Source organism: Aspergillus oryzae, chromosome 4, assembly GCF_000184455.2.
Source record: "Aspergillus oryzae RIB40 DNA, chromosome 4".
Classification (NCBI taxonomy): domain Eukaryota; kingdom Fungi; phylum Ascomycota; class Eurotiomycetes; order Eurotiales; family Aspergillaceae; genus Aspergillus; species Aspergillus oryzae.
The window spans coordinates 4,610,220-4,635,309 of record NC_036438.1 but is presented as its reverse complement, the minus strand read 5'-3'; the positions used below and the strand labels follow the sequence as shown (position 1 = coordinate 4,635,309).

The window sequence follows — 25,090 nt, the reverse complement described above, 5'->3', positions numbered from 1 at the left end:
AGTTTGGATATTATAGACTGCCATGTTTATCCATTTATATCCAGTGGATTTCCGAGTGTCATATGTCGCAGACTGCTAAAGATGCGCCAGCGATGTGATAAGGGAGGCGCGCGGAGTTGGATATATATCCAGCCTCATTCACTATAATCTATACGCCTGTGTTTTGTGCCTAGGGCCTCACTTGCCTCCAATGCTGAGTGGTAGAGGTTCCATGGTTCCATTTGGTGTGCCTCTCAGGGGTTTACTGACGATCAGACATGGTCAGACACTCACGGGTCTGCACACGCCCTAGTTGTTCTCCTATCAGACAGTAGTGGATATACTTAGTTACAAAGTCGGCGTCCTGATCCTTTCCCCTGAGCTAGTCCCTTTTTAGAACGAGACTTGCTTTTATACACCCAGCGGTAGGATTTATTGATACGATGTAAGGACTGTGTGACGATCAAGAAAGAAGCAGTGTGTGGAGTGCCCAGACACTAGTTTTACAGGCGTGGATCGACCGGGGAAGCATGATTTGGAATACTCATTTGACCAACAGGCTGTTGTACCAAAAAGCACATATAGGTACCGAAGTGATGGCTCCATGGCTCATTGTGTGAAAACTATGGGTCGGGAAACGCAATGTACGTTGCAAGCCTGGGGAGCCAGATAGGCGAAGGGTTAAGACGTGTAGATCAAGTGCACCTTCCCTCTAATGTCTCTCTTGATCGCTTCAGGGCCTTATGTTGTGGAAAATCTTTTATTAGGCCTTCAGCATAAGAAGTTGCCCGGAGTATTAGGTTCTCGTGAAGAATGATTGATAAATTGATAATAGTATATCACTATCTTTAGCTATCTCCTATGACAATAGTATAGGCTAGATTTCTGATAAATAATTGCTCTTGTTATTTTCCTTTTTTCCTTTTCTTTTGGGATAGCGCAATAAACGGCACATTGTATGTAGTGGAGACTAGAGTTGAATTTATAACTGTTTTGGACAACTTTGGCTATTAAACTTTACAATAACTGTTAAAGAATCTTCTAGAACAAGACTATCGTCATTTGTGGATACGTCACTCCAACTGTTGACCAGCGGCAGAACCTTTTACCGCAGGGTATTCAGTCTTTCAAGAGTATTACAGTATTAGTCTTCGGTAATCTTGTAACTTTTAAGTTATACTCCCTATTCGTCATATATCGGTAGAGTTCGTCGACCCACTGAATTAAGCTTTTTCTTATATATGGTTTTGGATCGACTGTGAATCCATGATCTACCATCAGATCCATTATTCTCTAAATCTATATTATTAATCACAAAATTTACCAGTTACTACTGTACATATTATCTATACTAGAAGAATCCTTGTCAGACTATACTGTGCTGTTGATATTGGTTACTATTATAGTTTAGTATATCTCCGGATAATAATACACACCCATCAATTCGACAAATTCTGTATTGCTATTACATAGCCGAAAGTTCTTAAGATAAATTACCGCTGGGGGCTATAGCCTAAAGATCTATGGTTATAAAACAGTTGGTATTATAGTAAACTCTCAAAAGATGGAGATTCTAGAAGCGGCTAAGACTTTTTGATAGAGTGTTCTTTACTGGTTCTCTAATCCCACTTTACATTAGTATAGGGATGCTACACAGAATCCAGTATTGGTGCTATTGTAGAAGTATATCTCTATATTACCTTTGGTCATAAGTCTTTCCAAATTATGTTTAGTTAATCTTAAACCTTACCTCATAGGTTATGACAAATTGACAACCAAAAAATATCACCGGTGATACACTAAGCAGATTTAAGTTTAACACAACTTAAATAATCTGGTACAGTTCTCGCCTGATTAACTTAGGTCTTGATTTCTGTAGAGATCTATAAAATCCTATCCAATATCTCTCCAATAATAGTCTCTATTAATAATTATTATCTTTACCAGCGCCAATATAGAATAGTTTATTTCTCACTTAACGATTCAACGGCACAAGCTGTACCAGGTGTGATGGAGGGAACATCGCTTCCTCCACAACCGTCGACACCTAAGACACTCCCAGTGGAGACAGGAGACATTGGATCCATCTCTTCGATGACCTTGAGTGAACCATCATCACCTCAAATAACACAAGAGGGTAACGGCCCTAAGCAAAGAAGCACAACGACAGTCAACAGTTACGAGTTACCTCTACAAAAGCTGACATTCAGTGAAACCCCATCTGACACCAATATGATTGAAGGCGCTCAGCTTTTGTATGGCCAAGTTGCTTCTTATAAGCCCCGACCACGAGAGGACTCGGCTGCACAAGCCACTCCATCACGGCGAAATGCTATAGTACGACTTACACCGTTACCCCTCTTCGAATCTCCCCAAAACGAGCACGAAGAAATCTATAATGGAGTGGCTTATTGGTATCAGAAGTAGGTCCAAGGATCATGGTCTGGCAGACAGTGATAGATTACTAATACATATTGACAGTTTCCGACTTCAGATATGGTCCCCGGTAGCATCGATGGTAGGTATACACTGGGAAAAGGCGGAAGAGCTTGGTTGGCAGATGGGAAGAGAGGAGATCATCCAACGCTCCAACAGGTTGATGGCATTCCGCCCAGCTTTCCGTGGCAAGAGTCTCTGATCCATAACTGGACTCGTCAAAATATGTTCTCACAGTTTTCCGCTGCCTCAATGCTACGGTCTTAGTAGTTGGATGTTTATTAAAACAATTTTCATAGCTTTGGTTGTATGAAAGGCTAGCGCTAAATCTTTTCTCGTAGAAAGATTACTATATCCCTAGTCAGAATGATATTCGATAAGATATACAAGTATAATACCTACTGCATGGTCAGTGACATGTATAACTCGACCAAACCTACCAACTTAGTAATAAGTAAGCTGATTCCTGCTCAAATAGCCAATAACATATAGTTTTGAAGAAAGTGGAACAAATGTTTCACAGAATCAGACGTCAATCTATATAGCCAGGAGGGGTGCAGATGCAGCGCTGTTGATGATATACATTGCCTATTGACCCCAGTTATTCGAAGCAGTTGAGGCCTAATGTGACACTACTATGTACATAGTACTGGTGATACGCTATTCCTATTATAGAATATTATACTGCTACTAATCTCTCCATAATCTATCGATAGATCTACTATCGACCCTTGGTTCTTAATAAACAGAAAGTGACTTGGTTTAGGCGCTATTCTAGAAAGGGATAATACCCCACTTTGCCTCAGATAAACGCAACTCTAATTAACCCCGCACGCAGCATCTTCCAGCCACTAAGCGGTCCCGTCGCCGGATTGCTGTTTAGACTTACTCCATAACAAAAAGTCTAATCATTTCTTTATGAATCGTAGCTCAGCAAAATGTATTTACTTTGGTAGGGTGCATGTGGAACTGTTAGAACCACTGTGCCAAGAGTATCACCGCCCGTCTTAGGTCCTGCTATTTTGTATCCAGATGGCGAAATTCATGGAAGGAGATGATGACACAGATATCTACTGTTCAGCGTAGAAAACCCATCGACTAGGTAGTTATGTGTAGAGATAGGATATTGAGGGGAGTAGATACTATTAAGATAGACAAACTGATTGTTGATCTTTAAAGCTACTATATCTTGTTATATAATAAGGCAACTAGAGCCATAGTTTAGGTCATTCTTAAAATTTGACTAAGTAGCTATGCTTCTTTCCCTTCATATTATATTTCTGGATATTTTACCTAAATCCCTTCATATTCCTCCCGACTCTGGTGCAAAGGAATGGCTTCGGGAACCTGGCTGGCTAGTACATTTCGAGAAACCCGTCTAATACAAGTTCATATAAGTCAAGAACTACTGGAATGAAAGGCGATATTTTACTCCTTCTTAGCCCTACTACAGATTTTATTTGATTGAGTCATGGAATTTGTGAATACTTAGAATACATGGCCCATAGAACACAAAGCAACAGAGGGAGTGAAACATAGTTATGTTAGTCACGCATTAATAAGTCCAATTTCATCGGATTGCCCACTTTGTTTCCGGGGACATTGATAAAGCCTGAACCCTCCGGATTGTAGGCTCTCCATCACCGACTTAAGATGTGGTACACAGGGCGCAATAATAGTAGTAAATAGTAGCACCTCAGTGCAGACACTGACCGGAAAGGGATCAAGAATAATGCTTTGGACGCCCTTAACTGTCTTATTACGATAGATTGCCTCCAAGATCGCTGAGAGTATTATCCTAAATAATCAGTGAGCATGGCAGCTTTGTACCAATAAGGATATAGAGAGCCTAGAGTAGACATACGTAGCCCTTAGTGTAAAGCACCCAATCACAATAGCTTTTTTTTGTAGCCGCATTTGAATTCGACACACCATGTACGTAGGCCAAAGGATAAGAGCCACTTCTGTAACTATGTTCATCGAGGTAAAATAGTTTTGCCATACCCGCTGGATAGAAGAGTCAGCCCAGCTCGAATTTTTCGATCGCCTGCGTACATACCATATTAATACACTTGTTAGAAGCAAGGTCCCAGGGATGCGGAATGCCACATTGGAATGCTGAAACAAGAAGGGATGAGAAAGCCCAGATTGTAATAACTGCGAGGAAAGGAAATCCACTTCTGAAGTTGAAACCGCGTAGAAGTAGTATAAAGATAGCTGTGCTCATTTTTGAAAAGTATAATGTACCAATCATGGTTAGATTCGCAATATAGATAGCCTGTTTGACTGCCAGTCAATAAATCCGTTCCGATGCCCAACCAGTATCATAGTTTCAGCAAGGGGTGGTGGACCCCATACCTTTTTAATCAACGGGAGTCGAGACGCAAGCAAGCTTTGATTTCCATAGCCATTGTCTGCTGCAATTGCTATACTCGTTGTGTGTGCAATACTAAATACCTGAAAAAATCCAAATATATCTATTAGGTCCACTGGGAAAGCTTCCATAAGTGTACACTTACCAGGGCAGCAATAATCATCCAATCATCCATAGCCACGCGGCGTATTACCCAGTACTTCACCCCTACACGTGACAAGACTGCTATGGTCTCAAATATTAACAAAATAGATGCTATAATTGTAAGGATCGGCCCTTTGTTGTCACTTGTGAGAAGTATCATTGTGATACGAGTGGCGACGGAGGAAAATAGAATATAATAGAATATGAGAGCTGGTAAACAGAATTGATAATTTAATATCTTACACACAGTCTCAACACTCTATAAAGGTAGCATATAGTACTACCATGAGCTATCAAGGTGTGTGAAATTTATTCTAAGGAAGCCACCATTATTTAGATACTATTCACCAGGATATTTAAACATAAGTATGGCGCAACCTATTCGATGTTTCATGCCATTGCTAGGATCTTATTTGATCGCGATCTATTTCCGTAGTTTAAGTTCAAGAAGCAAACCAGGGTACTATAATTTAAAAAGCTACTCGCTCAAACCCCACACTATACTATCTTATCTTACGCGAAGTTAGTGGAGTTAGATAATTGCTTGGCATCGAATCTGGAACTCTTGTGCTGTGAGTACTGTGGCGTTCTGAAAGCTAACCACATTCAATAGGAAATTACTTAAGATAGCCTTTGTGTGAAACCGTTATGTTTTTCGATGACTTTTTTTTTTCTGCCCATTCAGGTCAAGAATTGATCGACAGTGTGGAGAATTCCTTACTTAGACTTTCGACACGGGACATGAGTCAGTGACTCAATGATCGCCGGAAATAGTAAGAGGCTCATGAGAGAGCGCCACCAGGGACGTAGATCTCAAGTTTGAGAATTACTGAGAGCCGACTCGGCCGAGGTAGATAGGTGGAACTATTACCCGCTGTGGCAAAAGTATCACCACCGAACATATTTTCTAGGCGGCTGGCAAAACTTGTATTACAGACAAACACATCCACAGGGATCGGCACAATATTTGTCGCTCCCTACCTCGTGGTTCTTACGATTAACCAGAGCTGGTGGGCCTGGAGCGCCACAAAGGCACTGTCTCCAGAGTAAACCATTTTCTAAATATCTCAGTGGGTCAAGAATGATGATGGTAATAATACTCCTTACCTGTAATATTTGTATCGAAAATATTCCGTTCAAAAAGATCTTCATACACATACTATTCCACAAACTTTAACTGGGTAGATCGCTTCTATCCTGCGTCATTACTAGAGGCAAGGACGAAACAAGCAACCTTTATCACTTTACATCCTGTGTTTCTTGTTAAGAAATAGCTTATAGTCGGACCGCTCCTGGTATCTTCCTCCTCTTCGAAACAAACTCGCTTTCGTCAATCCCCCTGGTATATACGATCATAGAACTTGTGTTGCCGTTAGACACATACAGCTACAATGGATAAACAGCAATATGAATGCGAAGATCGGATACCGCTTCCAGAATTGGGACAACATGCACATTCGCATCACGTGAATGACAATCGAGACTTAGCACGTGTTGGCAAGTTGCCTAGTTTACAGGTACGAGGCTCAGAACATGTGAGATTGATTTACTAGAGATATAGGAGTCACTGATGATGGAGTTAGCGGAGATTTGGATTCCTGTCAATCTTGGGATTCAGTTGTACTGTCCTGGCAACTTGGGAAGGTGTTCTCTCGTAAATATATTCTCCCACATTCATGCATAAAAGTCTACTGACCCTGTAAGGACATTTGTCCTTCCATTGAAGAAGTGCTACTCTCCGTCGAGCAAGAATTTTGTGGTAGTCATTCTAATATATTGTTTAGTGGGGGATCGGCAGGTGCGGTTTATACCTACCTCTTTGTGTGGTTCAGCACGCTGTGCACCCTTGCTACACTATCCGAGCTGGTGTCTATGTAGGCTACCCTTCTATTTGTGTCAGCTATCTGAGGCCTAATGGATGTACAGGGCACCGACCTCTGGCGGTCAGTATCATTGGGTCGCAATTTTAGCGCCACGATGGTGTCATAAGTTCCTTAGCTTTATTACAGGTGAGCAAATCAACACAATGCCGGTTGCTTGTATATCTTTACGACTGCTTTGCAAAGACACTCATTTAATCGGTAGCGTGGCTGGTAATCTTGGGTTGGCTAGGAGCGTTTGCTTCAGGTGTGTATATGGCAAGCTCTCAGATCATGGGGTTTGTTACTATAACACATACGGCTTTCCAGCCTCAACCCTACCAGGTAATGCTTCTTTACTGGGCTTACGTTGCTTTTGCGATGTTTATCAATGTTGGAACAGGGAGTCTTCTGCCTAAATTTGAGGGATTTGTCCTCATCTTGCACATTGCTGGGTTTTTCGTCATCCTAATACCACTCTCATATCTAGGCGACCATGTATCCGCCAATGAAGTATTTGGGAGCTTCAATAACGAGGGCGGTTGGCCGAGTCTTGGATTATCTCTCTTTGTTGGGATGCTGGGCAGTAATTTTGCTTTCACAGGGTGTGACGCTGCTATTCATGTGAGTAGCTAATGCTTTCATCCTCTCCGTGCAGACTTTGGAGCTGATGCTGGATGGCACTTCCTGCAGATGACCGAGGAGACCAGAAATGCCACGGTGATCATACCGCGGTCCATCATGATGAGTATTGTCTTGAATGGATCACTGGGCTTTGGCATACTCTTGGTTACCCTGTTCAATCTGCAGGATGTCGATCATGTCCTCAACTCCCCTACAGGATATCCATATATCCAGATATTTCTAAATGCGACAGGGTCAATCCCGGGCAGCATCGCCATGGCTTCTATTGTGCCTATCTCAGGGGTTGCTACTGCATCAGGGAATCTGGCCGCAGCCTCACGGATGGTATGGTCCTTCTCTCGAGACCGTGGTACTCCTTGGTGGATACTACTCAGCAAGGTTAGTATCTGCAGCTTCAAACGTGACGTATGAGTATTCAGTACTTATAATAAAGGTTCAGGTGAACTCTAGGAGAATTCCTTTTTATTCCATCACAGCTATTGTCGTCGCTGCGCTCTTATTATCTTTAATAATCCTGTGGTCTGAAGCTGTTCTTAATGCTGTGGTGTCATTGACCGTTAGCTCTCTGTTCTCTTCCTATCTCATAGCTGCTGGGCTGCTGCTTTACCACCGCCTTACAGGCGGAATTCGACATTGTGGCGACACAATGCTGGTAGTTAACACAACTGGCGCTCCCCTTTCTTGGGGGCCCTTTCACATTCCACGGAAATGGGGTATCGCAACCAACGCTTTCACGGTTTGTTACCTGACCATTGCTGTTATATTCAGCTTTTGGCCTTCAGATGTACATGTCAACGCGTCGTCAATGAATTGGGCTATCGCACCTACTGGAGGGACGATTCTCTTCGGCATCCTGTACTACATTACCCATGCAAAGGGCACTTTCACTGGGCCTATAGTGGAAGTTTGTTAAACGTGTGTTTTGATGGACTGCGCATTACATGCACCTTAGTTGACCATCGTCATTGCACCTCTTTGTCTTTTGTATGTCAAGAGCTTCTGCCTCGGTGAGTGATGGACATTCAACATTTTCATCCCTTTTATCTTTACCGAGCATCAATATACTGCAACTAGAATCTGGTTATATTTATTTCATGGTTAGTGGAGCTCCATCTATATTTAGAGTATCTAGTTGTTGTTTCTCTTCTTTCTGTATACGCACCGCGCTAGTATTCTTATATTTTTTTAACTTATACTTAGAATTCCAATTAAATAGCACTTTAATAATTACTTATTAGATAGGCAATCTTATCAAGCTCTTCTCCCGCTTTTATATTATCAGCTGTCAGTATACTAGGCTGCACGATGTAATAATATAGAAGTATATAGTTTAGTAATATCTTTATAGCGAAGTGCTCTGGATGTTAAGGTGAGTAAGTTCAACAAAGCGCGGTAAACGTCGGGGGTAAGTATAACTCTACGGTAGTCAAATGCCTCGTCATCTTTATAGTAAATGAATGGATTAATGAGATTTTCACTGTCCCTATCTACTACCAGCACTAAACAGGGCGAATATATTATTGATAGGAAGTATATCTGTCTATATCAAGGCTTATTTTGTAGCAGAGTCCTGTCAATAATAATAAAGCTTCCAAACACAGCAGAATACTCTATATCCTCGCAGGATAACATGATTGTTATTCTTTGGCCCCATGAATTTTAAAAAATGTGTAGACTAGTTTATCAGATCATGGACGCATTGGCCAAGAAGTCTTCCTTCTGATTGCCCGGATTAACCGCAAAAACAGTCTCATTATTACACAAATGTGGCTTGTCGATTAAGCTGGCCGAGAACCAAAGTGGCTTTGTAGACTGGACCGAAACCTGGTGGGATGGAATCTTATCTCTTGTTGGAACGGCATTTTGGCTTAGGCGTGGTGCATGGCAGGGATCTTGGAAGTCAGAGCTGTAAAGTGCGTACGCCCCATAAAACCGAAACAGGACCATGTCACCGGGTGCTGCATTGATGAACTGTGGGCGAAAGAGCGATTGTTCCGTATCAATCCCGCCCTTTTCAGCCCCAACGTCGACAATGAATAAGCGTATAGTGGCTGTGGAATCAGTAAAAATAGCGTCGGCCGTCGCATTGGTGACGAAATTATTATATGTCTGCGAAGGTGGCGGCATGGATGGAGAGGGGAGTAAGGTTAGCGTAGAAGACAAAGGCAAAGCGGGGACATCCAAGGTGGAAGGTCGTTCAGACAGAGAGTATGTCTGCCCCGGGGGGGGCACATGTTGATCATCAGTCTTCGTAACCGACACCTTAACAGTTGGTTCCAGTATATTATTTCCAGCATCAAGCGTAGATGTGGGATTATTCTCGGCGGAGGCTGCGCTACCTTGTGGTCTAACATCGGATGTTGGCAAAGCACAGCTATTTTAGTTAGTATCCTAAGAGTGATTGCACTGTTGATTTAACTTGCCTCAGCACCGGAGATACCCTCCAGATAAGAAGAGTTACTAGTGGCACAAGGAAAGGCAACATGATGCGGTAGATATAAACTAGAATATCTGCCAGGCTTCCCAAAGACGATCCTACGACAGGGGAGGATCTAGAGGAGGTGTTGCTCTTTTATATCATTCTCATGGGTTCTTTATGACAGCCTATGTATGAGCAAGTTATTTTTTATTACTGTGTACCGCCAATATTAGCGTTGAAGATACAGAATACATAGCGCAGCTAATGTTACAAAAGGTTGAGCCGCAGCACATAAGATAGATAGACCCGATCAGCATTGGGCAAGTAAGCCATCGCAAGATGAGGTGTGATTCTGCAGAACCTGAACAAGTGACCTTTTTATAAGTCCACACAATATCCGCAATACTTGGTGAACAACTATATAGAGATTATAATAGTCCTGTCATATAACCATCTAAGCACAGAGAACTGTAAGGCAGATAGTAAAACAATAAATCTATTACAGTGGTATCCACAGAGTACTTGATATAATAATGATACCCGCCAAGCCAAACAACCATGCAATGATGCAACAGTAAGCGATAAGAGGCAGCAAGATAGTTATATTGCACTATTAGCGCTCTGTTGTATACCAATTTTGCGAGTGAATCTCTATTGTAGGATATGTACCGCGGTTAACTAATTCATGACTATCTTCCAAGGCAAATCAGACCAGAACCAGCTCATTTCGAAAGTTTACCTACCCCGTGATCCACAACTGGAGGCTACGGTTGGGATTTGCTGCTATATAATTGTTAGGATAAACTAACTGGAAAGCCACTATATCTACTGTTCTCTATTCTATTTTACTTTCTTAAATTTCCTATTTTTTTTTTTTTTTTTTATTTTCTGCCAGATATTCTACTGCCAGGTTGGCATGCCGCATTCCAGAAACGGGTCGTTATAGCGGCATTTTCGACGCAGAATATCTTTCCTTAAATAGGAATACGCTAAGCTCTATTTGTTACTAGTGTACTACGCGTTGTACGCTAAACCGTTCTGAATTCCAAGACTATCTGGTACAGGACAATGAAAGAAGCTACGTAACGCTCCTGAAGACGCAATAGAAAATTACTATAAAGATGAGTTCCACCATTGGTAGTAAAAGCAGATGTTGAAACATGAAGTAAGCCCAATCGGTCTCTAATAAATAGAGTGTTTACTTTCATATTTGCCTGCTTCTTTACCTTTCAGCCTTAGTCAATTTCTGTACGACACCCTTTGAACCATGAGCGCGCAACTTCCCTCACTCCAAGACAATCATCGCCTCCAGGTGGTCGTGGCGGCGTTATTCCTTGCCCTATTCCTAGCCAACATAGTAAGAGTGCTTTTCCTGGCAAGCGGAGATTCCCAATATTAATATTATTTCTCTAAAGGACCAAACAATTGTTGGGACAGTGGCCCGAACACTGGCAACTGACAACCGTTATATCGACTTGTGGACAGTCACTTTCGTACCTATGATCGGTGTCTTCCAGATTCTATACAGCCACCTTCACAGTCTTTTTTCAATCAAGATTGTCTATCTTTTGGCTATTTACCTCTTTGAACTGGGATCCGTCGTTTATACGACCGCGCCGAACTCTATGACAATGATGTTTGGTCGGGCAATTGCCGGAGCTGGGGCGGCAGGCATTTGTACTGGCGGATTTGAATTAATTGGAAAGATTATTCCGCTTGATTACTTTCTTTCGTGTATTGGAATCATGTTGGCTATCCTTTCGTTCGCTCCTGCGGTGGGTATCTTTATTGGCAGTGCATTCACAGACAGATCCATATGGCAATGGTCCGTTTATGTCAACTTGCCACTGGGTAGCTTGATTATGTACTATCTTGGCATGTGCATTCCTTGTTAACGCACCTATATAGTCTGATATTATGTCCATATCTCTATGGACGCGCATCCGCCAGTCTCAAGCCGGCCTGACGAGGTATTTTGCATGACCGATCCGCTCTATCGTACTCCTGGTATCCTGCCAGGACCATGGAGAGCTATAAGTTACCTTAGGCAGCCAGAAAAGAGAGGAGAATCAGTTCAGCAGTATTTAGTTCCACTAGAGTCAATGATAGACGTTTTCCTCTCTTCCACCTGATGCATCCTTACATAGTTGACAGGCTATCTACGCTGTATAGTACATCTTTTGTTTCAGTATGTATCCCTCAGTAGCTCATGGAGAAACAACCCAGCCCCAGCGCTGGCTCTTAGATGTTAAATTCTGCAAGACAAAAGCCAGAATCCCATGCTATAGGACTATTAGTATGTCATAATTTCTGCCATTGAAGTATCACGAACCTCGTCGGCAATATACGCATCAATGCGATTGCAAGCAATAAGGTGATTTACAGTTTCGTGATCCAGGCTGAGGCTATCCAGCCACATATCCACTTCGTCTATATCCCAACTACCATTTGCTAGTTGTAGACTGGAGAAGTGTTTTAACGTATCGGCTATCTTGCGGCGAATCGCACGGGGTGTACGGTAATATCCTCGAATACCGAGTATCCGGGACACAGCACCGTCGGTGAACCCACGCGAGCAAAAGTAGACCGTGGTGACAAGCTCTGCATCTGACCAGAATGATCCCATTGTCATCAACTCGTCTTGCTGATGCAGTTATCGTCTATCGAAGTATCCGTTAAAGGATGATAACTATAAGAAGAATGTGGTACTAGATTTGGAACAGACCTCCAGAAAAACGTTATATAGCGGCTATATATATTGAGTCTAAGATGTTGAAGTATAATACCGCTCGACCAAAGTACAATTGGCATCAGGTGTGCATTGAACTGAACAACCTGGGGAACAAGGGACAACCAGGTTGTGGTCTTTTACTTGTTAGTTAGCGTACCTTGGAAGCGCTATCTCTAAACAGCTTCACAGAATATACAACCTTGAACGACTCATCGAGCTACCCAAAAGTATATATGGTGCAGACTGTGTAGTAAGGCTATGCTTAATGTCTGATTGTGATTGGATGTTTGCGACAGTGGAAGCTTTTATCGACCACCGGGTGGCTGTTCCAGTCCCTAGCAATAATAAGTAACGATTCACTATCGTTTTACTCGAGGAATAATGAAACTTCTCGCTTGATGTTGATACTGTCTAAATAGGCCCAGCGCCTTATTAACTAGTTTCCTCTTATGCTATGATTATATTACGATGCTAGTGATACAAAGGTAGATTTGAGAGGAGGTATGACAATGAAATTTAGTATCTGCAATGTAGAAGGGGGTGTTGGGTAAGTCTAACTCTATATCATACTATGTTCCGTATGTGTATCGCATAATTTATGGTTACCTTGACTACATCGGTCCCTAGTTAATACACGCACTTATTGGTGCTGGTGCTAGGTAGGTTACAGCACGAACCAATATTTCCTAGGACCCTGGGTAATTTAAATTATCTAAAAGGAGAGAGCGATATTATAAGAACAATACCCCCGCTATATCTTCTTGATCTTGTTATCCAACCCATCAGGTATATATATATCATAGAATTAATAGTTATGATTTTAATCGCCTTTCTCCCTTTCTGGCTATCAAACCTTGCAGCAAGGTAAGAAGCCTGATACAGTGCCTGTATTCCGATATTTTGCTGACAGTGACTGATGATAGCTTCGCTCTACCGCCAACTTGGTCGTACGCAGGTACCCCTTCCACCGGAGAATCATCCATGATACGCGCTCCCGAGAACGAGAGGCCGGTGGGAGACGCAATCGGGGTTGATATGGCCATCAACACTCAAGAACAGCGGGCCAATTGTATAAACGTACTGCTAGCCTTCTTATCATCACACGGCACAGCGAGTGAAGCAGGCATCACCAGGCAATGCTTACCTGTGGTACAAGAGGCTATGATTCGGCTTTCTTCGATAGATCAAAGACCGGAAGTGTGTTATCAGTGGTTACCATTAATGGCAGGTAGGGACCTCAACACCCACTTGCACTATTTGATTATCGCTATTCCATGAGTACCAATCCTAGTGACCTCGCAGATACCGAGACCAGCCATCTACGGCATGGAGGTCTTCGTCATAACTATCGAATTCATAGCCGCAATTCATTTATCCGCCATCGGCGTGGGAAGTGTCGGCAGTGAAGCGAAAGTCCCTAGTAAGGACGAACGGCTATCTGTAGATAGATAGAGGGACTGGTGAAAGATACTGCGTCGCTACACTTGTTTACTTTTATGCTACCTGAGATGAGATCAGTATCCTTTACTGTCTTATCCGTAGCCGCCTGGTTAGGGTACCAATAAATTCAACTCTCCGCGATGCCTTCCACCATGAGGAAAGGCGATGTAAATACTAAGGCGCTAAATAAACTCGCCAGAGATATTAACGCTCAATTAACTGAGTGATATATATTAGATAAGCGTTCTCCAGTGAAAGAAAAAATAAAATTATAGTAAATAATGTTGGTCGGGGATTCCGTCTGGCAGCCCTAAGCGGCCCGGAAGGAGGGTTCTTCCGGCCGCTACGCGGGTCCCGCCCTACGGCGGACTAAATCTAGCTAACGGACAAAACTTCGGATTATCGGATTTTTTACCGAAATCTCGCTGTTTTACATTCGGCCACCACTGCCACGCACTTTAAGATATAGATTTAATAAAGCTCTAAAATATACTATTATATAGAATATTTATGATTAAAAATTTAAGATAGTAGTTTTATCTTATATATAATCAATAATATTTATTGAATCAATAGTGGTAGTAGTAATAGTAATAGTGCCGAGTGGTAGTGCTGTATTGGTAGTGGTAGTGGTGGTGGTAGTGGTGGTGGTAGTGGTGGTGGTAGTGGTGGTGGTAGTGGTGGTGGTAGTGGTGGTGGTAGTGGTGGTGGTGGTAGTGGTGGTGGTGGTAGTGGTGGTGGTAGTGGTGGTGGTGGTAGTGGTGGTGGTGGTAGTAGTGGTGGTAGTGGTGGTGGTGGTAGTAGTGGTGGTAGTGATGGTAGTGGTAGTATAAGACTAGATCCTAATCTTTAGGGTTATTATATCTAAAGTTATTATGGTAGAGCTAATATACAGTGCGTTGGTATTGGTAAATTTGGTAATATTTTATTTTGTCCGTAAGCTAGATTTAGTCCGCCGTACCGCCCACAACAGCTACTAGTTAGAAAGCTAGCCTTAGATAGGATAGTAAGAAATGGAAGTATATACGGAGTGTGATAAATGGTTTATATTTGCAGCACCGAGAAATAGTACACATAGACACTATATAATATCTAATATCTTATTATAATATAAGTTCATAGCACGGCAAAGCTTGGCCCGCCGCAGAATATATTCTGCCTCTCTCTTGAAATTAAGGAGATCAAAAATTAACATTATCCAAATCTGATTGTCCTAATATTATACAAATAAGTCTATATAACCTGCCCGGTGGGTTTAGAAAACCCCATAGAGACTCTAATTACCGTTCTTCGTGTTCTGTAATCACTCCACTTCGGGGGGGTTCACAAATACTTGTTCCACTAGAACTTTCGGGTCGTGGCGGTACTGGAGAAATTCCTTCAACAACAGATTGATGCTCGCGCTTGATTCTGCGAAGAATATAACACTGTAAAATTGTATATATAACTGCTGTGGTGACTGTAAAAGAACCCGACACTGCTGTTGACACAATTGCCATTATGGACCATGTTCCATGCCGAGCCGTATAGACATTGAGAATCGTATTGACAAAACCCATAGTAGAATGCAGGAGCGCTGGTCTTCCGTAGCAATATATAAGCTCGAAGAACATATGTCAATTTGTGGTGGGGTCTGCATACAGAAATATTCTCTGCGGCGGCCAAATATAGTTGGTGCGCCACCTCCACCATAGCCATCCGCAGCCCACTGTGCCCAATGTACAGGAGATGGTGGCTAATGCAAGCAGAGGAGGATTATTAATCGCATGGGTCATCAAGGTCGCAGCTTGGCTTTTGCTAGCCATCTGTGCGACCAAATGAGATTCACGCAAGGTCACAAATGTCCCTGGAAAGACTAAATAACCTGCCAGCAAGAGCCAAGTAGACACCGAAGCAATCAAGTTATGAAGTAAAGGAATTCTTTCTGTCTCCAGCAGCATTTCAACATAACGGCTGTGAACTGCCTGGTTTGTGACTGGTGGGGGAATGCTAAGACGATGTAGCCAATCGTTCAACAATGCACGTGGGCCGGTCGGATGAGTAGAGAACTTTGCCATTGTAAAGATTTAATTTTAACTTACGATAATGAGTATGTGAATGGTATGATAATAGCCTAGCTAAGGTAGAAATCAGGGCCAATTTCAAGATCTTATACAAACAGGACTGATATGGCCACCCTTGATATTCAGAACAATATCTGGATATAAATAGAGACAGAGTCGCAGCCAAAATATGATAGATCTAGAGACCGAACCAGCTACCTCAGTAGTCGATCATTATAGAAAAGCCCTTAGTTTCTGTGGTTTCTTCCCTTTTGGTTTTTGATTTCATCCATTAGTCTTCTAACTATATCTTTATTACTATATTACTAATAGTAGCATATCAAAAGCTCCATCAGTATGCAAGATAAATCTCTTGACCCAAGTCGTGCAGGAAGGTGAGGAACTGAAGTAGATAAAGAATTAGCAAGGGCTTGCTCTGTATATCCTAAATCCTTGTTATAGTTCAATCAGCATTAGATATATCTCCCACAGTACATAGAAAGTCAGCGCGTACACGCTTTGCCAGAGTATGTCAGTTACCTTATTAGTCGCCTAAGTGGCCTTATGGCCCACAACACCCTTTAGGTATGTGTGTAAACACAAGACTTACTTAGTATCAACAATCGACCAGTTTCCACACTGCATATCCGAGCTTTAGTATTTCTCACAGAGTACTCTAGCTACAGTATTCTAGGTCATGGAGCTTCTCAATGTACTAGTCGTTAAAATATCCAGAATTTATATAGAAATGTCGACTTTTTGGTGTTTTGAATAGTTTCATTCCTAGAGACGCGGAAAAAGTCGTGGGGTGACTGGCTCGTTTACCTAGTACGTCAGTTAGTGCGCCCAGCGCCCCTACCAACGTTCCTATCTTCCTTTCCTCTTGCCTAGACGATAGAAAGCGTCAATATAACCAACTCACAAAGCCCCGTCACAGATAAGTGATATCTATAGGTTAGCCAGAATCCTGTTTAATACTATGTAGTGAAAATATTTGATTGGGCTGATACCTTTCTCTCCTAAATTCAAGCTCGGTAAATAATACAAACTCCTACGTACCCTCCAAGGCCCAGAATAGGTGAATATTCTATTTTTCAATCCATTCTCAACATGCGTGACAGAGTAGTCGGCGGGTGTCAAGAGACTGAGGAAATGCGTAGAAACTTGGGGCACGAGCAGTTGCTCCAGTCGAGTGTCCAATGCTAGAGTTTAGGAAGGTTGGGTAAGGGTTATAATATTTAAGGACTCTTGGGATACGACTCTGCCCATAGATATAAGGGTCATACATGATTCCACTATTTGGTACTCGATCGATATGAGCTGATAATGGAACATAAACCTTATATAACCAAGCAACCAAGGACAATGTATTCACAGCAGCGTGCTAGATCCATGATGGAGCCGACACCGTTCCATTGGTCAACATAGGGAGTTTCCTGTTGCTGTGACATTTAAATGTTAGCTTTGTCTGCAACAACTGGTGGGAGCATCGTACAGTCTCTACTTCACCAATCCTGAGAATTTTGAGAGCTAGGGGGAGAAGCTCCTTAGCAGACGGGACATGGACCAGGGAGATCCATGTGGGAGTTTATATCTCTGAAAGCAAAAATGTATGATTTTCCTACGGAGTATGACAACCAATACTCTGACATATTATAATCACAACGCATGAGTTTTAGTCATACTTTAACGGGCTAGTGATGATCTGCTAGAGCGCCGCATAATCTCGTTCCAGCCCAAATACCATCCAATCTCTTCTGCTTGCTCCCAGCGTATACCCATCACCGAAGCTACTGGTGACCACATCTGCAGTCGGAACCTGTGCAACCCGATTAATAACTAGCAAATATCTCACGTAGGTTTGCTTATAGACTTACTGCTGATACCAATGAGCAAGCTCGTTGTACATTTCTTCGTTGCTTTGGTCAGAGTGGTGGGAGAATCGAAATGGTGCAAGGCGTATGGGGGGATATGGCTGTGGTGGGCCGTGTTGTATCGAGCCCACTCGCGGTCGCTGTCTATACTGTGGAATTGGCCTTGGCAGCAACCGAGGACCTGGAGCTCGTGCATCTAAACTGAAAATACTCTGTAAGGGTACCGCGGCAGTACCACAAACGTCTGATGAGGTGGTTTCCTCTTTCAACTTTGCTTTCTTTTGCAAAGGCACTTTGTACTCATCATTGACCACTGAGCTTCTCCGCTTGCGTTTGTCGTTGATGTGTGCGAATTCGGTCGGCGACAATTCTCCCGGAATAATTGATGAGACGGAATCCGCGCTATCTGGCACCTTAGTGATTCTCACTGGTGTAGATGGCTGTATAGGACGCGATGTTTCCTCCGTACTATTTAAAGTGGCTGCCGCGGGTTGCTCCAATTCAGTTTCCATGACTATGTAGAAATGATTGCCTTGCCAAAAAAACCACTCTCTTTAGTTTAAATAAATGAAGTTAATGGCAAGTACAACATGGATCTCGTGTTCAAATTTATATCGTCCTATATTGTCTGGTAATAATCAAGAAGGGTTAGTTCAAAGTCTATTGATCTTGGTTCTTGATATTACGCCAAGATCAAAGTATTGCTATATTTACTACTCACTGGAGGTATATAATGGAACTATTACTATACCAATTAATACAGAGTCTACCGAGAGCGTAAAGCTTATGTGGAGGAGTTTCAGTAGAAGAATGGGAAAAGTGTCTGGTGTTTCCTGTAACCTAGGCAAGAATTTATGTGGGGCGTAATCCCCTCTTCTTATTGGGGCGATCATAGAAGAATACACTAAAGCCTTTTTAGTATAGTGTATCACCGGTGATAAACTAAGGCATCCTAAATCACGAGTGCGTTGATGTCCTGATATCCTCCTTTGATAAAGATAAGTAGATATTGTGTTACTCTGGAAGTACAGCTGTTAAAAGTTACCTATGAGTAGTCCTAATAAGCTAGCCAATGGTATCGTGCATACCAATCGAAAGGTGTCATGCTTGGTTGAACAGGGAGAGAAAACCGAACGGGACTATTTGCCCCAATGTTCTTAATATCACTTACAAACTAAGGTACCTTACTATTTATGAATATATATTGTCGATTAAAATACATTCATAGACTGAAACCCCTGGAAAGCAGAGCCACGCTAGTTCACTAGGTAAACTAATCTTGTGCAGTACTATAATAAATACTGTACCTTGCGCAGCGGTGCTGATAAGCCCTAGGCGAGCTTGTCACTATTCTTCCACCACGTCTGAATTAGGCCAATTGCTTATGTCTGATTAGAACTGTAGTACGAGAAACATCGCACATCATGGGGTCAGAACTCGGAGTCAATCCTAACTCTAAACCACGGGTGTCATACACGCCGGTGAGTATATGGTGGGTTTGCTGGGGATGTACCTGGACCACTGTTATCGCGTTAGGTATGGCCTATCTAATCGCCCATCGAAACACGCCTGCACTCCGAGTTCGAGGTCTAGCTCTATCGCTCTCTGCCATCGTTGTTCTCCATATTTATTGGTTATCTGTTCAGTTTGGAACTATGATTGGCGCGTTGATGCCTGGAGATGTCGAGTATTGGATCATGGGTACATATTTACCATGCGGCATTGCCCTTTTCCATTTATCCAACAGCCAGTTTCTCTATGTCGCTAAGCTTCAGAGAAAATATGTCAACTACGATAGCCGCTGTATCCGCCCTGCCACTAGCTTAAGGCCCAAGGCAAACGTGCTTTGTCAGTTCCACCGTCTTGGACATACTCCTAAGCTCTTTATTATTATATGCATTTCTCTCCTGTGCCAGGTGCGATAGGAGCTTTTCGCTTAAATCTTTTCCTGACGTATTTCAGCTAACTGACCGGCCAGCTTACTCTTACGGTCCTAATGTGGGTGATATCTCGCAAGTGGCATAGCTCCTGGGGCATTCCTGGTACCGAGGTCTATGGCACCGAAATGGAACAGAAGTCAGAGATGGGTCGAGGGTGGGAGTGGTAAGAAATAAAAGGATTTCATGTCCAGCCTTCGTCCAAAGGAAGTGGTTATCTAACAGATATGTAGGTGGCCTAGCATATTCTGGCAATCCTTCTGGTCTTGGATTTTTGCCCCAATAGTCCTCTGGAAATCTCGCCGGATCTACGATACCCAAGGCTGGCGAGTCCAGACACTTGGTTGCGCTATCGCGAAGTAAGTGGTAGGCTGAGTATCAAGCACCGTACCTAATGTAAGATAGTCTTCACGCCACCCCCATGTGGCTTGTCGCTCTTTATGTGCCCGCGATGGAGTCGGTCAATCAGTACTGGTTGCCACCACAGTGGTAGGCTGTCCCAACCAAAATCATCCATGGCCACCCCCCTGATTTGAGTACAGGATCTGTCTTTCTATTCTGGTAATAGAGATTTTCACCATCATTATTCCCTGCTGGGAGGTGAGGCGCCGTGGGGCTTCCGCCGAAAGGATGTCCAGCCTCATCACACAAAAGAAACTGCAGCACAAAAAGGCTATCTCACGATTTAATAGTCTCAGCCCGACCTCCACCATAGCCAATACGGTCACACTTGATTTGGAGACAGATAATAACTCTGTCGATATGATCAGCGACGCTCGAAACAATACCTTGACCCTGAACAGCCTTGATTATATACTTGAACAAGATCCTGCTCCTCTTCAGACATTCGCTGCTCTTCATGACTTCTCTGGTGAGAATATTGCCTTCCTGGTGAGCGTGTCTCATTGGAAAAGTTCGCTACAGCAGGCCATTCGGAATAGCACTACCCCTGGGGGTGACTGCTTCACGGGGTTGATTCGTGAGCATTTTAACCGAGCCCTACGTATATACGTCGATTTCATCAGCGTTTACCATGCTGAGTTTCCTGTGAATATCTCTTCCAAAGACCTTAAAAGACTCGAAGCCGTTTTTGAGGGACCCACCCGTGCTCTGTACGGAGATATGCGTGATGTTGATCCTGCCACGCCATTCGAGGCATCTGATAACTCCTCCAAGGCACGTTTATCGCCGGCGTCATTAGAAGGTGCCGAACAGGTGAGCCAGGTAACCAACATTTTCTATACGGGGGATGTCCCGGAGACATTCAGCACGACAATATTCGATGACGCGCAGGATAGTATCAAGTATCTTGTACTCACCAACACATGGCCTAAATTTGTCAGGACCCTTCAGAGTTTGGCAGATTCGTCTGATATAGTTGGGATTGACATGAAGACTGTCTAACTAGCCTGTAGACAGCACGGAAAAGAAGCTGATAATTCGATGATCGACACGATTCCCAATTATCCAAGAACACAGGGGGGAGAAATAACGCGATGGCGTCGCAGCCCTGTGGTGGATATTACGTCATCTTCGCTACATATCACCATGTACTAGTTAGTGCCAGGTCAAGGACCTGCCAAAAGTTGTGCGCAGCAATGTAATCACATGACCTTCAATTACTATCTTGATTAGTAAGCTGGCAAGCGGCCAATAATGTCCCGGATGAATTGAGAACCAATGAAAAGCCAAATACGTGAGCAAAGTATGGACCAATCAGAGCGCAAGAGGCTGGCCAATCAGAGTCGAGAAGGTGAAAACCCGTCCAGTATATTGCTAGCTCCGCTTCGCTCCGCTGCGCAATCAACGCTCTTCAGGCCTCGCTGTTGATTATACTTTATATTATTCCTTCTTTGGCGGTTTCAGCGCCGACTCCTTCGTTAAAATTGTGCACATTGCTTATCAGCGTAAAAGAGATAATAAGTGAGCCCGTAAACTATAGACCATCATAGTATTCTATTGAAACGGAAAATTCGATATAAAAGGCCAAGCGTTTGTTGCCAAGCCTAGGACCAGAGGTAAATCGGCCAATAATACCCTTCAGCGAGTGACCCTTTCGTAATTGAAATAAATATTCACTATATTCATCCTATACTGGTTGATCAAGGTGGAAGTCCTATACCTCCATTTTCTTCATTCTCCTTGCCAACTGTGTTAAATATTCTGCTACTATGCTCAGAGAAGGGATACGCTTGATATCTCATTTTAGGAAACCATAAATGAATCCATTTAAATTACTTCCAGTATGAAAATAATACCAAGCGTGCTAAACTGATTATAGATTCTAATCCTTCTTTAGTCATCAAGAAGCTACCGTAGTAAGTTCTACAAACACAAATTCTTCAGCTAAGAATTTCTTTCTTCCAACCAGAGGAATGTCTACAGGGAATGCCCACAGGGGTATTTCCATAAGATATTCCTTAAAGGATAAATAGAACAGATGAACCTATATAGCCGGGTATATCTCTATTATTCAAGCCATCTAAATCTGACGAGTTCCTCTTTCGTTATCACCAATCATATATCCTCTCTCTTTCGAAAATGATCTCACTATCATTTGATACCGCAGCTGATAGACCAACAGATTTAGATGGCCTAGTTCTGGAAGCCTGGGGTCAAGGACTCCTGGTAGGTGCGCTAGTTGTGATGGTAGTATTAACCGCATCCAATATGAAGAAGTCTAAGATGTTACACAAGCTCATTATACTTGAGGTAAGTGGGTTGATCTAAGTCCGTACCTAAAGGCACTTGTCCTTGACTGTGATACTTTTTGCATAGCTTCTACTGGCTGCTGGCCATGGTACCTTCATCTTCTTCCATAGACCAACCTATGGCTGGTATTTGTCCATCACTGCCATCGGCCTAAATATATCTTATACCCTGCATAACCTAATCGCATGGATCAAGATTAAACCGTTTTTACCGCCTTGGGGGTCGCGAGTCTTTCTAGGCACTTTGCTTCTCGCCCAACCATATTGGGTACTCGAAACCTACGCAAATTTTGCCTTCTTCAATCAGGGAAAGCTTCTCTTTCTCAAGACAAGGGTTCTGGAGCCGTTCTTCCGGTATGTATTCCTACCATATATAACCTGGGGATCTGTAATAATCTACCTCTTCCAGAGATCCTTGGTGGCTATACGCAAGCTATGCACTATGTCATGCGATCAATAAGTGCTATGCATTGAGCCTAGGAACCCTGATACAAGTCAGCCCACGGTTCGGTATTATGTTATTTCTGATGTGTCTTTCTGTGGGATTTATCATCATAGATGTTTGCGCCATTTTTGGCGTAATATCCACTACCCTTCCAGTTGGGATTGAGCCATTTTGGAAGGTAAGTGGTATACTGGTGCTCAGGAATTGTAAGATTGTGTCTAACCCGAATCGTTACATAAGCTCTCTTTTGTCTTCAAATGCCTTTGTGACACAGTTATCTTAGATGATTTCAAAGTAGCTCTCGATCAAATTCGTGAGCACTGGATGCACCGCCAAGCTGAACAAGCGGGGCTCCCTCTCCATATTGCAAGAGACCCTCCACGGAGCCTACCCAATAGAGCTAATGGTGATAGTTCACGACGGTTCAATATCCATGCCACGGATGAGTCCATTCTTCTTGAGCCGAGCTATCCGACAGCATCCTATCAAGGTTCTTAATAGCTTCCGCCTTCACATAATATGTGTCATTTGTTTGATTTAAATGCAGAGAGACCTTGCAGAGTGTTAGGTGCAGTTCGCTATATAATTCTGTATATTGCAGAAGCAATGTCAAAGCTAAAATAAAAATGGCCCATCAAAAAGGCGACATCCTAGCACAATGTACTATGAGAAAGATAAGTAAGGACAATATCCTGTATTGTGGGCAAGAGCGTCAGCTTTGACACTAATCCAGCCGATATAATGCAATATGATATGATGGTATTATCAATAATGGCTTTGTGTTTGATTATACGCTCGGTATTTACATGGGTTAAATCTGAGACATAACAACTAGCATGTCTCGTCAGTGGTTTACATAGTTTTTAATACAGTGTCTGTGACTCAGTTTTCCTTCCACAGTTGGCGCCATGAATTATAGATTTACTCTCATACCACTTATAAAATAAGGCCTTCTCTCAGCCAACGGGTGGGGGTCCTTTTGAATCAGAGTCTAGAAACATCTGCAGCGATTGTTGCGACACAAGCAATAATATAATACATAGAATTCCGGGATACAGTCGGCTTCAATATGCGAAGGGAACACCCCGAAGAGGTGGGCGTGACTGAAGACAACAATTTTCCTCAATCGCAGTCCGAGCCAATAGCATTGACAACACGAAAGTGCCTCTTCCGTCTAAGTACAAGTGAGCGAAGTGTTATTGAGCGTATCTACTCCCGCAAGCAACACCGGCCAATGCTTGACATACTGGCTCAAGTGCTTCAACATCACGGCTTGCAGCCCGGGTTCACGGTGGGGAATATGAATAGACTGCTCCGTATGAAATCTCCTGATGTGTGTCTCCCGTTCTTTCAACCAACTACTACAGTCATTGACCCTAAGTAACGTTAGGAGCTTGCTCACTACCTTCGACATATATTAGATACATGGACATATATCATGGGGGCTGGAAACATAGGAGACTTGGATCCCAACTCGGTGGAACTGCTGCAAGGTCGGTCACCGGTGTGGTCCACTAATGACCATGAGTACATCTCTCAGTTACTCAGATCCGGTTCCCTAATGCCACGGGTGACAAACAAGGAGAGACGTAAAGCACTCGGACGTCGACTTTTATCTATCCGAAGGATAATACCCTCGATGTACACCTTCATGGAAGACACAAAGTATCTCTTACCCTGTGCCTTGGCCTTGCGCAGGCTAATTCCCGATGGCCCGAGAGACACAATCCGGACATCTCTCTGGCATCAGTTTCGCCCACGGCGACAGTCCCGACATATTAACCGCTCAGGCTTTCTGCAGGCATATCGGCGTCTTTGGTTGTATACAATGCAGTATTTTCCCGTCTTAATCGGGACAATGCCGTTGCTCGACCACCGAGGTGCAGAGAGAAGCATCTACCGGTCCCAGGAGGAATCGCAACGACGCTGGGTCACCTTCTCCCGCCTTGCCATCTCATTAGGCTTTGATTCTCCCCAAATCCGTGGTATACTACATCTAGGCGTCGCAGCGACCTCAGAACCACACACCCAATCCGTTTCAGAAACGCCGTGTA

The 25,090-nt window shown here is 43.1% G+C and overlaps 7 protein-coding genes across 7 annotated transcripts; 4 read left to right on the top strand and 3 right to left on the bottom strand.

The window, feature by feature from the left end:
* Positions 1-2,211: 2,211 nt before the first annotated feature.
* AO090166000027 (uncharacterized protein) lies at positions 2,212-2,617 on the top strand (the record flags this gene model as incomplete). Its single annotated transcript, XM_023237045.1, has 3 exons — positions 2,212-2,402; positions 2,461-2,497; positions 2,519-2,617. The coding sequence occupies 3 exons, from the start codon at positions 2,212-2,214 to the stop codon at positions 2,615-2,617; spliced, it is 327 nt and encodes a 108-aa protein (XP_023091914.1).
* Positions 2,618-6,324: 3,707 nt separating this feature from the next.
* Positions 6,325-8,350, top strand: AO090166000026 (uncharacterized protein; the record flags this gene model as incomplete). The annotated part of the gene is made up of 6 exons (XM_023237044.1): positions 6,325-6,450; positions 6,638-6,807; positions 6,860-6,942; positions 7,019-7,416; positions 7,486-7,815; positions 7,877-8,350. 6 exons carry the CDS (start codon positions 6,325-6,327, stop codon positions 8,348-8,350), a joined length of 1,581 nt encoding a protein of 526 aa, XP_023091913.1.
* A 770-nt stretch (positions 8,351-9,120) lies between these two features.
* On the bottom strand, positions 9,121-9,791 carry AO090166000025 (uncharacterized protein; the record flags this gene model as incomplete). The annotated part of the gene is made up of 2 exons (XM_023237043.1): positions 9,121-9,699; positions 9,777-9,791. 2 exons carry the CDS (start codon positions 9,789-9,791, stop codon positions 9,121-9,123), a joined length of 594 nt encoding a protein of 197 aa, XP_023091912.1.
* Positions 9,792-11,123: 1,332 nt separating this feature from the next.
* On the top strand, positions 11,124-11,822 carry AO090166000024 (uncharacterized protein; the record flags this gene model as incomplete). The annotated part of the gene is made up of 3 exons (XM_023237041.1): positions 11,124-11,213; positions 11,272-11,681; positions 11,765-11,822. 3 exons carry the CDS (start codon positions 11,124-11,126, stop codon positions 11,820-11,822), a joined length of 558 nt encoding a protein of 185 aa, XP_023091911.1.
* A 241-nt stretch (positions 11,823-12,063) lies between these two features.
* Positions 12,064-12,482, bottom strand: AO090166000023 (uncharacterized protein; the record flags this gene model as incomplete). The annotated part of the gene is made up of 2 exons (XM_023237040.1): positions 12,064-12,138; positions 12,189-12,482. The coding sequence occupies 2 exons, from the start codon at positions 12,480-12,482 to the stop codon at positions 12,064-12,066; spliced, it is 369 nt and encodes a 122-aa protein (XP_023091910.1).
* A 2,086-nt stretch (positions 12,483-14,568) lies between these two features.
* Positions 14,569-15,719, bottom strand: AO090166000022 (uncharacterized protein; the record flags this gene model as incomplete). The annotated part of the gene is made up of 2 exons (XM_023237039.1): positions 14,569-14,862; positions 15,669-15,719. 2 exons carry the CDS (start codon positions 15,717-15,719, stop codon positions 14,569-14,571), a joined length of 345 nt encoding a protein of 114 aa, XP_023091909.1.
* A 3,648-nt stretch (positions 15,720-19,367) lies between these two features.
* On the top strand, positions 19,368-21,284 carry AO090166000020 (uncharacterized protein; the record flags this gene model as incomplete). The annotated part of the gene is made up of 5 exons (XM_001822758.1): positions 19,368-19,859; positions 19,922-20,046; positions 20,114-20,239; positions 20,286-20,369; positions 20,423-21,284. 5 exons carry the CDS (start codon positions 19,368-19,370, stop codon positions 21,282-21,284), a joined length of 1,689 nt encoding a protein of 562 aa, XP_001822810.1.
* Between the last annotated feature and the right edge of the window lie 3,806 nt (positions 21,285-25,090).